General features: G+C 37.7%; 1 protein-coding gene across 1 annotated transcript in view; it reads right to left on the minus strand.

Moving 5' to 3' along the window:
* Window positions 1-11960, minus strand: part of TTC27 (tetratricopeptide repeat domain 27) — a gene marked incomplete at both ends in the record, with an annotated part of 103984 nt that extends 92024 nt beyond the window's left edge. The window contains 3 exons of the mRNA XM_079549923.1: window positions 5804-5933; window positions 9838-10015; window positions 11873-11960. Coding sequence (XP_079406049.1) covers window positions 5804-5933; window positions 9838-10015; window positions 11873-11960 — 396 coding nt within the window. The remainder of the gene's footprint in view (window positions 1-5803; window positions 5934-9837; window positions 10016-11872) is intronic.
* Between the last annotated feature and the right edge of the window lie 619 nt (window positions 11961-12579).

Consider the following 12579-nt stretch of genomic DNA (forward strand, 5'->3'; position numbering starts at 1 on the left):
TCTATTTGTCCAATCAAAAAGACCTCTCTGTTTTGGATGCTTTTATGTATGACATTCTCTACAGTAATTATTTTTCTAATGGGCTTGAAGTAGCTCTCCAGGAAACCAGTTTCTTGGTGATGACCATTAGATGACAGTCATGTATTCTTCTCTCCCTTTTAATGTAATGAAAGCATTCAAGCAGTTAATCTTCAGATTTGGGCAGATGTCAGTTTACCACTTAACATTTGGTTCTCATATGTGGAGGTTTCTTTTGCAAACTAAATAAAGTATGGCTTTTGTTGTCAAATGGCATGAAAGGGAAAAAAAAAAAAAAAAAAAAAAAAGAATGGAACAAAAGAGAAAGCAAGAAGGTTAAATGACACACTGAAGTCACTTGTCTGAGAAAGATTTTTATTCTGTCTACACAAACAGGACAGAAGCTACTTAAGTCACAATTCAACTTTTTAAACTAAACTGGTAACATAATTCCTCAGATCTCTGAAACTCTTCTCAGCACCTTTACCAATAGATTACTCTTAATAAACTGTTAAGCCACATTATTGCCCTAGTTCACTTTCTAATAATCACTACTTCTCCTTACAGTAATTTTCAGGCTTTTTTTTTCTGATTTGCTTAAGTTTTTTAAAACTGTTTAACATGTGTTATCATTGAAAATTACCACTGACTTCTTGCATGACCTCACTGCAACCATTTCAATTCTAACATTAAAAACCAAATTTACAATGGTCTCACAAGCCACTTGGGAAGAAAGAAACTACCCACTGGATGTATATTAGATGCAACCTACCTCCAGTGATCTAAAAATGGAATAGCCTTACCAACATCTCTAACTATTCTTAGTCTTGAAAAGTGATAACTTGGTGCTTCTACAGATTCATTTTGGAAATGCACGTCATAGCACACTTCACATAAATTCAGTTTAAAATAAACTTGTTTTCCTCTCATTTATTTTGAGTCACTTTAGAATCAAAGTACACCACATTAAATACCCACTGGGAAAGCAAAGAAGCTACAAACTTTCTAAAGCCTTATAAACCTACTATAGTAACATGCACTTATCTCATTTACGCACCGTAGCAACCAGTAATGTCAAATTCACATTTCAAAGCCTTTCATTAGCTCAGTCCAGCTAGTTTAACATCGGAAGGAAGAGCAAGAAAGGGAAAAGGGAAAAAACGTGTCACAGACTAGCAAATAAGCCAACAAGTCTCAGAGCCAAAGAACTGTTATGAGTTTTAACAAAACAGTGTTCTTTTCCACAAAGCAAGTATCTTTTTACTAAGAAAGTTTAAACCAATATCTTTTCATTCAACTTATGCTCTAAGACTACATTATCAGTGTGTATTTCTACCATCAGAATTCACTATTCTAAGGTAATCTTTCAGGTGAGAGAACAGCTACATATAAAAAGAGGTGGACTTCAAAGTTTTCACAACTTGAAGGATTGAAATGTCTGCATTGAAATTCAAAACACTGGCAGAGTAAAAGGAAATTGGGAACTTGTCTTCTTGTGTCTAAATGCTTAAGTTAGACAGCTTCCATATTTATCTCACATCTCAGAAACCTCATCTGTTTCAAAACAGACACAATTTAACACAGTGCTTCAGACCTCAATTAGATGGTTGAGTCTTTCCTTCCTTAAGCAAACTTGCAATAAAAAACTACAATTACTTTATTTAGGCTGCCTCTTGATGAGCCCAACCAGCAACAGGTAGGCAATGCAGAGCTAAGGTACGTATTGAAGAAAACAAAGGTAAGGAAGCACAAACAAATCTTCCCAGAGAGCACTTCAAGTGGAAGTACTTCGTTATCAATGTTCTTGCTTGCATTGCCCGTACTTCGTTATCAATGTTCTTGCTTGCATTGCCCGTAAGGCCTACTTTTGCTCCACTGTTAACTAAAGAAGTATTTTTCAAGTGGCTACATTACATACGTATAAGCAATGTAACGCAGAGCCAAACTGTAGGCTATCTTAGCAGACCACCTTCACTCACAAGATTTAATCTCCTCATTTAGCTTTTACCATCCCATCTCATACAGCCGAGGAAGAAATTCTAAAAAAAAGAAATTTCAAAAAATAAAAAATTAAAATCTTCAGAACCTTCATCATGTTAGGGCCTGGTATTCAAGCAGCACAACAGTCAACTTCAATTCCAGTTCTCTTCAGTATGGCTAGCTCATGCTAAAAGAAGCTAAGCCAAGCACACAGGTCTAGATCAAAAGAAACTTCCAACAATTTGGGCTGGCAAGGGTAGGGAATCATACTGGATTTGAGACAGTAGTGGCACGTATTACACTGGTGTTTTTCACAACTGTTTGTATCTACAGAAATCTGGTAGCAGTTCAATTCCTTTCAGTAAAAGAATCAAATCATGCATAAAAGCAGCATTAATACAAGCATAAAGAAAAAGATTTACTCAAATGTCAAAACTCATTATTTGAAACCAACCTGGAAGCTATAAAAGGCCAACAAGAGCTGTTCATATATCTATTTGGAAAATTCCTAAGCTATTTACACGTGTTACCCATTCACACATTCAGATCTTCTTCCAGATGGAGTTTCTGTTATCAAATGTATCCTGCTTGTGTATACAAAATTAGAGAATAAAAAACAAAAGCAGCTCAAAACTCACAACAGCCTAACAGTTTTAATCTTACTAATGTTTTGTCCAGTTCATCAACTGAATTCAATTTTATCAGTTAATGCTCTGTATCTCTGAAAGACAAAGCAGGATAAACATGCTGCAATCTAAACAATTCTGTACCTTTCATTTCTTTACATGCAGACAGACAGTGACAATCCTTAAAGACGCAAGGAGCCAATCCCACTTATTATTAAAGCTCGGTAAGAATGTTTTACTTCAATCCCTGCAAATTCAAAGGCAGAACTGAAAGTCTGTTTTAACTTTTTTTTTTTTTTTCTTCTTTAAATCTAACTTAAGTCAATTACTATGAAAAATACAAAAAATACTCCAGGATGAATCAGGGAGACTTTTTAATTGGCGTGGTAAAGTCCTGAAGATATTTTAGAAAAATGAAAAAACCGAAAACACCAGGTGTTTTTCTGTTTAGAAAGTACTCAGTTGGTTTTATGGAGGACTCACAAACAAAAAGCACAAGCCAGTTCTGCAGGATTTGGTGGTAGTGGATGGTTGAACTAGATAACCTTAGAGGTCCTTTCCAACCTTAATGAGTCTGTGACCTAAAAATAAATCCTAATGAAGTACATGCATTTAAACATAATTCAGAGAAATCTGGCATCTATTTGGAGGATGGGAAATAACATGCACGTATTTATGAATACTGTTCATAGACAATAAACAAGAAGCCCCACCAGCAACTTATCTAAAATAGACTGTTTCATGATTTGTTCTTCATTGAAATTAATTAATCTAATGCAGTCTTAATGTACTAATAAGAAAATAAAATTAGAGATGCATTCAACAGTTGTCTGGGAGCAAAAATGAAACTGTGCCACTGACTCAGAGGATAAACTTTCAAGGGACAGAAGTGACAGCAGTAATATAGCCTGAAAGGCATAAAGTTAAGATGAATTCAATAAAGTATTCTGAAAGTAAGTTTTGAAAATATTCCTGAAATAAATGAGACACTGGAAGGTTCAAAGTCAGTAACACTATCTACAGCAGACTAAGAGAAATGTGTCTTTTTTTTTTTAAGCCTTGACATGAGAAGATCATTTCAGTCTGAAAACTTGAAAAATTGAAGGTCTGTTAAAAAAGAAATAGTTCCAGCACTGACAACATACTATGAAAGATTATACTAGCAGAGAGAAAGAAAAGTAGAGCTATATTTTGATACACTATTCCTGAATACCTGTGAATGCAAGAGAGAAAATGCTGGATTAAAAGGAGCATGAAAATGTCAGTTTGTTGAGACGCTCATTTTTACACAGTGTTTATATACTAACAATTCTTGAAAAGTATATACAGAAAGATAATTCAAAGCATATAAAAGTGTGTGGAACAACACACTTAAAGAAGTGGATATTATATTTTAGCACATAACTGTCTTGAGCTCTTGGAAAAAAACAACTTCTCAGAAAAAGATGCTATACATAGCTGTAATACACATAAAGCTAATAAATAGCTGAAGCTTCCAGCAATATTGAAGTCTCTTCAACATATATTCAGCACTCCTTAGAAACCAAGTATGCTCACATCCATTTTCTTTTACTACTGATTTAGTTTCTGGAATACGAACACCACAAAAGCAAACACCTGTCAATGCGCTGCATTCACTGCCGTAACTAAGCTGGAAACTTTTATTCCCTCTATTTAGCAGAAAATGCATCCCATTTGTCTATTAACACAGACAACAAACAGGATGGCTGATAGAAGTTAAGAACATTGTGTTTTACAGGTATAGACACTGTTGATGATAGCCATTCTATGACTACCATCACAGGCTGCAGCCTCTGTGTTCGACTGCAGCCTGTAGGTACACACTAATAGAAAGTGTAAGCATTCTTCAATAAAGAGATAAGCATAATACTAAGCTAACTGGACTATAATATTATGTTTATAATACATAATCTTAAAGATTAAAACCAAAGAGAATGGAAGAAATGAGTTTGTATTTCTTATTTTTCACTGTAAAGAAAAACTGAACACTTTTCCCTCTCACATTTCCTACTAACTCATTTCTTACTTTCAAAGGTTTAGTACCCTTGATTTCCACTGTTCTTTCTTATTTAACCAATAGAAGACCACATTTGACTTACAGTATCAAAAACAGAGCAAAAAATAAGCCTATACACATACACACACACACCATGCCATTCCTGAAATATAACACAGATAGATATCTATGCTAAAGAAAATGGAATAGATACTGTATCTGAATTAAGTAATTTAGAAATACAGCTTTGCAAATGAAGCTAGAGGAAGACTTCATCAGCTATGGAATTCCTGCAAAAACATACCACAATAATGCAACACAAACCCAAAGGTTTTAAGTGAACTTGCTTACGTACTTGTCAAACTTCCCCTTGCTCCACAATTTACAGCAATTACACTGCTCATGGCTTATGCCTTATTCACAGTCAAATTCTAAACTCAAAATCTCATGTAGCTTTAGCGTTAGCAGAGAATAGTGCATGTGCTTCCCTGACGTGCTGCAGTAGTCAGTATCTTACCACAGCTTTAATTCAAGGGGAAAAATAATGCTTGAGAAGCTGTGCTGAACCACAGATACAGGAGTCAGTACAGTACTGCCATGAGAAACACAAATAAACTAGTATTATTTGTGTAAAAAGATTTCGAAGTAAATAAAATTGACAATCTTCCGCTTCACCACCTATATTCTTCTCTTCTAAAAGCTCTATCTGAGTTACTTAAAAAAAGCAACTCATTTGGCCAGGATACTGATACCGAAACCTCAAGAAAGCCTACCTTACTCTAAGGCAGGAACATTTCTAAGCCATTTATAATTATCTCTCTGATCCAGCTAAAGACGCATTCCTAAATATAAAGCTTATTGGATGCTGAAGTCCTTCAAGAAATACTACTCTACAATAAAAGTATTTCCTATCCAAAAGGATAGGAGATTTCCAGCAGGAAATCTCTAACACTGAAGCAGACCAATCCTGTAAGTACTTTCAGTATATTTAGTATATATTTAAGAAACCATATAGTTGATGATGTGATGGCAGCCAGCATGATCAGCAACGAAGGCAATTTGTTCTAGCCCTGCACCTCGTTGATGTGTCTTCTCTGGGTATATGGGTTATTCATGAATAGAAGTCATTGTAGAAGAACAGCTTATTAAAATTCAAGTATACCTCAAGACATTTCTGTAACAATGCAGATGGTAAAAAGTCCTGCAGCTGTAAGTGAACAGGAGGCCCAGTCCAATTGCTTTGAATGAAGAGCTGCAAACTGCCCACACCGAGTAGAAACATCAGCCTCTGCCTGTAATATAAATAAGAGAAACACTTAGCAATAGATCAAATTTGTAATTAAGATTACAAGATCTGATTCATTTCCCACTAATTCAAAAGTTTAAAGCCTTAAAAATTACCCTATTGTTAGGAAAATGTAATTGATGTAGTATTTAAAATACTCACAGGGAACTAAAAGGTTTGGAAACACATTTGCTCCGAGAAATGAGAAACAATTTACAAACATAGTTTGTATGTTTTAAAATTTACAGCTGTATCTAACTATCAGGTATCAGTAGAAGATAAGCATAGGACAAAGATTATCACATATTTGCCTAATGTACTGTTGTGTTTTCTTAACATGTAAGCCTCAACATTTTCAGAGAACAGATACAGTGTTAGCATACATTCCAAAACAGCATTTGTATTGTTTCTTTGACACAGCTCTTTAATTTCGTTCTCTGTAAGAACAAAAGAACAAAACGAGCACCAAAAAAGTTCAGAAGCATCATTCTAGAGCTGACCTGTGTAATGTAGCAGCAAATGTCATCTCAATCAATCGTGCCTTTGGTTTTCAATCATAACATTTTATTCAAAAATGGAATTATGAGAGTGTTGCAGTCCTGCAATTGAGTATGGCAAATTTTTCTTATTTACAAGACTATACTCTGCTAACACCATTATGATATTACCTCTTTATGCACCCACAGTAAGAAACACCCTATATTGTCTGCAGAAGGCAGGGAAGAAAGATACAGAACTACAAATGCTTACCTCCCAAATACTGCCTGAAAACAGCTCTTCTGTGCTACCTGTAAAGCAACAGAGATGCTGCTGCCAGTGTCCCATTTATTATGGTGACCTACATAGTTTCATCTTTTTCTTCTATTTCCTTAGTTCTAGGGCTATATCCATCCATTTTGCTCATCATTTCTCTAAGCTTTTTTTTTTTTTTTTTTTAAAACACTTTAGATTAAGTCCAGATCCATGATGTAAAGTAAGATGCTTACATATATACCACTGTAACATACCTGCTGTTTTACCCACAACTGCTCAAATTCAGAATAAAAACGCAATATATTTTCAAATACACATGCTCTATTTGCATAATGCTAGAATTTACAAATAAAAAAGTGAGAAATATGAATAGCCAGACTATGCTTTAGATAAAATTACATTACAGATTGCGGTTATTATTATTATTATTTTTTTTTTTAAATAAACTTGAAGCCAAAAATTAAAGAAGTCAAAAATCACAGTCACTGAACAGTCATTCTTTGAATTCAAATGCATAAAGCAAGTTGCAGAAGCAGCAAGAATTTCTTCACTTTTATTTTTCATTACATATTTTACAGTTAACAACCATCAGTTGCCCCAAGAGAAGCATCAAAAATACAAGCTGGGAAATCAAAACAAGTCATGGAGGAGAGTGTTAAAGAGAACCCTACGAAGGAATGCTGCAGAGCACCACCAGTCACAGAGTAGATGTATCAGAAATTTAAAAAAAAAAAAAAAAAAAAAAAAAAAACAAAACCAACCACTATTCTTTTTCCTAAGTTAATTGTAAAAGAATACTTGGAGACTTCATTTTTAAGCCATTCCAACCACCACACTGAAAAAACATCTGGGGCAGAGGAAGGATGAAAGCAGAATAGAAAAAGTTGCAGTAAGCTTTGAAATACTGTTAAGTATTTGCCTTACAAAACCATGGATTTCCAAGTGGAAAAGTACACAGGCTATTTCCAAACAAATTACATTCTAGATTTTAATTTTCAGATGTTTTGCCCTCAAGCATCTCCCTTTTAGCTTCAGAAAAAGAACCTCTTAAGAATTCTTCTCACACTATTGTAAAACCATACTTTGTACAGTATTCGTATTGTGTTAAAAGAATAAGGTTAGCATCATCCAACTTTCTGTTTCCGACTGAATTCAGCTCCCACTGAGTTTTTTTAATCTCCAGAATTACAGCTTTCAGTTCAACAAAAAAACCCATGTATTTGAAGTAAGACCGATCTACCAGAAGTCACAAGAAAGCCAAAGTCTCACTGAATTATCCAAGCTAGAACTTCCTTTGAATCATTCAATAAGAAAAAAAAAAAATAACACCCCCAAATAAATAAATAAAACATTTTTACCATAGACAATAAAAGGTCAACAGTGTGCAAAACTTGCTTTAATTCCTACTACAAAGCAGTAGCAGGGATCAGAAAAACATCTATGTAACACATTTAACACAGAAAGTCTTCCAGAATCATTGGACAGATATAAGTGCTACAAGCAGGGCCTACATCTTAAATAAGAAGTTATCTGTCTTCTAGTAGACATTTTTCTGTTAGGATTAACTTAATTTTTTTTTTTCCCCTATTATATAATGGCACAATTTTGAAAAGTACAGCTTTTTAGTTTTGAATAAAAATCTAACAAACTCTTTTGTCTTAAAGGTTGAACATAGTTCTGCCTCCTTATCTTCAGGCAAAGAGGAACAAGGAAAACTGTAATACCAAAGTATTGGAGAATGAGCAACCAAGGAACAAACTGCTTTGCTGTCTGTAGGAGGACAGCAGCAGACAAAAATGGAATACAGGCCAATAAAAACTCACAAGGAGAACAGAAGATGACACATCACCGTGATAAGGATGCGTGTGAGCTGACTGAATGCGTAATACAGAACGTGATCATCGTTAAAAAGCTGAACTATTCATAAAAGCTAACTCTTTCACAGTCAGCAACACATTTCAATCAATGATCAATATTAGGATTGAGTTCACATATTTGGTCTGTTTCAAGCCCCCAAAGATTTTTCTTCAATTGTTGAATAATTCAGAGTAAAATACTCCAAGAAGACAGAAGGCAACAATGCTGAAAACTGTTCAGACTACGTCACTATCTAAACTACAGGCAGTATTTCACACCAAGAGCACGACAAAGTAAGAAAAAGGAGAAAAGCCACCTAGAGACAAAATGCACAGAAACAATCCCTATGCATTCCCAGATCAGAAAACAGTCTGAACAGCCTAGCACATCATATGATACATAACACACCAGCAGATAATCTTTTGGCACTAACAGATCTCAGCTCAGCATTTTAGAGGTGCCAACTATCAGTTTCTTTCTGGCATTTTAGCAAAAACTTGCATTTTCATGCCTCTCACACCAAAAGACAAGCACTTATATTGAAATAAGAAGGTAATCTATTGAGCCATGTTTACTTCCTTTTTACCCTCACACACTCTTACCTTTAGCTAAAACTTGTTCCTACACTCATCTTTTGAATACACATAGCTATGTATATGTACAGCTTTCTGCTTCTATTCTCCCTAATTTCTGCTTCTACTATCCCCAGATTTTAGCTTAGTTGCTATTTACTTTGAGAACTGTAAACACTAAAGTCAGATTCACTAAAAGCAAGAATTATTATACACAGTGCAGTTTGAGTAAAACTGTCTTAGAGTCTTATGAAGTAAATAATTAATCCACAAACACAGGCCAGTTATCTTCATGGCTTCATTTTATATCAAGATCAGAACAATCTTACTGTAAATCAGACTTGAAAAGGTAGACATTGCTTTTATAGTAACATTGCTCGGTACTTCAATTATTTACATTAACATAACAACGCATTTCGGAGAGAAAACCGTTAATAATAAAAATACAGTAAAACCACCAAACGTATATTTAAGTCTTTATGCCTGCAGCTTCAGAGGTGGTCACCACAAATAAGGCCAGTATTTTCAACAAACTCTCATCAAAACAGTATCCAGAAACCAGAAACAACGATAACCAACAAACGCAACAGGAAAGCGTGGGAACAACCTGAGAAATCTGTTTTCTACTTTGGAGGCCCTGTGTCCCATGTTACAAAATTAAAAAAATACCCTTTGTAGAATGAAATATTGCCTCTACTCATCTTCCATATAGTAAATAATCATTTTCACCTTTCCACGTTATCAGCCTCCATAGAACCATCCAGGTACATTAGAATCTGCTTCTCCAAGTAACCTTCAATGTCCTCCTCTGCCACAGAAGATGCACTGAAAACATTCTGGATAGTTGAATTTGAAAATATTGCCTCATATTTCCCATCAAAAATCAACTGCAATACTGATCCACTTTCTGGAAAAAATGAAAATTAAAAAAAAAAAAAAAAAAAAAAAAAAAAATCAGTGTTAATTTGGAAACAATTCCATCTTATAAGAGATATTCCAACCAAAACATATTCATCTCCCCTTCCAAATAATAAATCCTCATTTACGTTGCAAGATGCAGGATAAGTGCAGTTGCACTGAAACAGAAAAACAGCAGCAGTCACCAGCAAATCAAATTTTACAGAACTTGTATTAATGTTACAATAAAACACAAACAGGTGAATTAAAGCACGAAACTTGCACAGAAATCTCAGTGCAAAGATGTTAGTGGTCTTACACATACATTAAAGATATTGAAGAACATAATTTTCACAAGGTTTTCTTCCTCACTTTTACATTACTTTATCACAGTCATGTTCTACAGACAAGACAGTGAATTCAAATGACTTGAGGGCCATTTTAGGGAAATTACAATAACCAATAGGCCAATACTTAGATTTCAATGAATGCCCGTGTAAAACAACATAAATTACAGTCTTTCTTTTCTTTTTACAGTCTTTTTTCTTTTCAGTGTACAGTTTTTCTTTTTAGATGGTTAGTATTATCAGTACCTGTCAACACCCCAAGTGCAGCTCATGTAGATGTACCAACTAGTTTTAAACTAGCTAATGCAGATATTGATAATGGTGTACCTGAGGAAATGCAGAGAACTGCACAGGATGTGTGTCTTAATATTAACTTGCAATTAATTCTCAATTCCACCCGGGGACTGCAGCTCCTGTGCATTCAGTGTTACCATAGCTACCCTAATACTAGTACAAAAGCCAGTTGATTTAATACTAGCACAGGTATACATCCACACAAGTTACAGCCATGCAAGGGAGAGAACCAAACACCAATGCCAAGCTCAACCAACAAAAACTACACTACTAACACTGGATGTATCTAAAGACTGAGTGCAGAACTTCAGTAGCAGTGATGATTTGGCAGAAAAGAATGATAGACATCCATTCCTTATCTCTATAGACCATGCTGCTGACCACAATCTAATTTCGTTCTTTGCAACAGTGATCAGCCATCCAATGCGAGAAATCCTCTGCAGCAAATGAGTTGCAAATCCTTTAAGCAGTGCGTGGAAGGGCATACACAAAATAATAGTTATGCTGTTGGAGCCCTACTGACACGATACCCTTGCAGAGAGCGTAAATAACAGGAAAACCTCCCATGTATGCCTTGGGCTTTAGGAAGAACTTCTTCCGCACAAAAAAGAAGATGACTTATTTATATTTGTTTACAGCTGCCCAGATGGGCATTTTGTATAATAACCATGGGATCTTAGGACACTAATGAAGAATATTGAGGGTTTTCCTTCAAGTAAGACTCCAACATAACTGTCCGTAAGCACGTAAAATTAGTTCACTGTTTAACTTCTAATACACGACAGCACTCAAATCCAAGGTCCTTGACCTCAGAGAAGCACAGGATTCGTTAGGAGGGACCTTAATACCCATCTGGCTCCAACCAAATTTCAGGTAGGGCCCACCTCAGCGATGACCAAAACATACTTTACGTTGCTTCCTGAAGCACCCCCGAGCAATAAGCATACTGAAGGGCTAGCTCACGTCACGCTTTCTCCACAGCGATTTCACGGCGCGTGGAAGCCGAGGAAAGCAGCGCGACGAGGAATCCCGGAGCACCGACGCCGATAGCCCATGGCCACAGCGACAGCAGCCGCAGCGCCAGCCGAGGCAGCGGGACACACAGCAGAGGGCCCGGCCGCCTCCTCTCCTCTGGGCTGATGAGGCAAAGGACCTCCCCAGCCCGGACACGGCCGCTCTCGGAGCGGAGAGCCGCCACCGCGGCTTCGGCTCGTCCCACCCCTCACCTGTCGCCGAGATTTCGCCCTGCTTCCATTTCTGAGACTCCGCCGCGCTGAGGAAGCCCCGCAGCAGGGAGCGCTCGAGGGCCAGCATAGCGCTGCCGCCCTCCCCGCGCTCCGCCTCACTCGCGCCAACGGCCACGCTCTGCCGGCGTCCCCTCAGCCCATGTGCGGGAAGCGGCCGCAGGAAGCCGCCATGACACTCCCGCCGAGCACGCCGGGAGGACGCAAGGCGCAGGCGCGGCACGGTCTCACGGTCCAGGCACCCGGCCGCGCGAGGAACGAGAGAGCGCGAGGTGGCGCGTGCGCGCAGCGGGCGGGAAAGGATGGGGACACGAGCGCACATGAGGAGGGGCGGGGGGCAGGAGGAGGAGGAGCTGGAGCTCTGAGCCCCGCCCCCTCACGGCGCCCCACCCTCTGGAGGCGCTGCGCCCTCGCGCTGTCCGGCCCCGGACACTGCCTTGTGCCGGGCTTCGTGTTGCGAGTTCTCTCAGGACGCCTTTGCGCTGAGTGTGGAGGTCCGAGAGTACAGTTAACAGTATTACTGTGTTAGCTGCGCAGGTGAGAATAGGGACTTAATTGCTGCACCTCCAGCGCTGTGTTCAGTTCTGCCCCCCACCCCCCTCCACTGCAAGAAAGGCACTGAAGGGCAACGAAGCTGTGAGGGGTCTGGAGGCTGACTGGCTGAGGGAGGGAACTAGGATTGTTCAGTC

This window comes from Tetrao urogallus (assembly GCF_951394365.1).
Source record: "Tetrao urogallus genome assembly, chromosome: 2".
Classification (NCBI taxonomy): Eukaryota; Metazoa; Chordata; class Aves; order Galliformes; family Phasianidae; genus Tetrao; species Tetrao urogallus.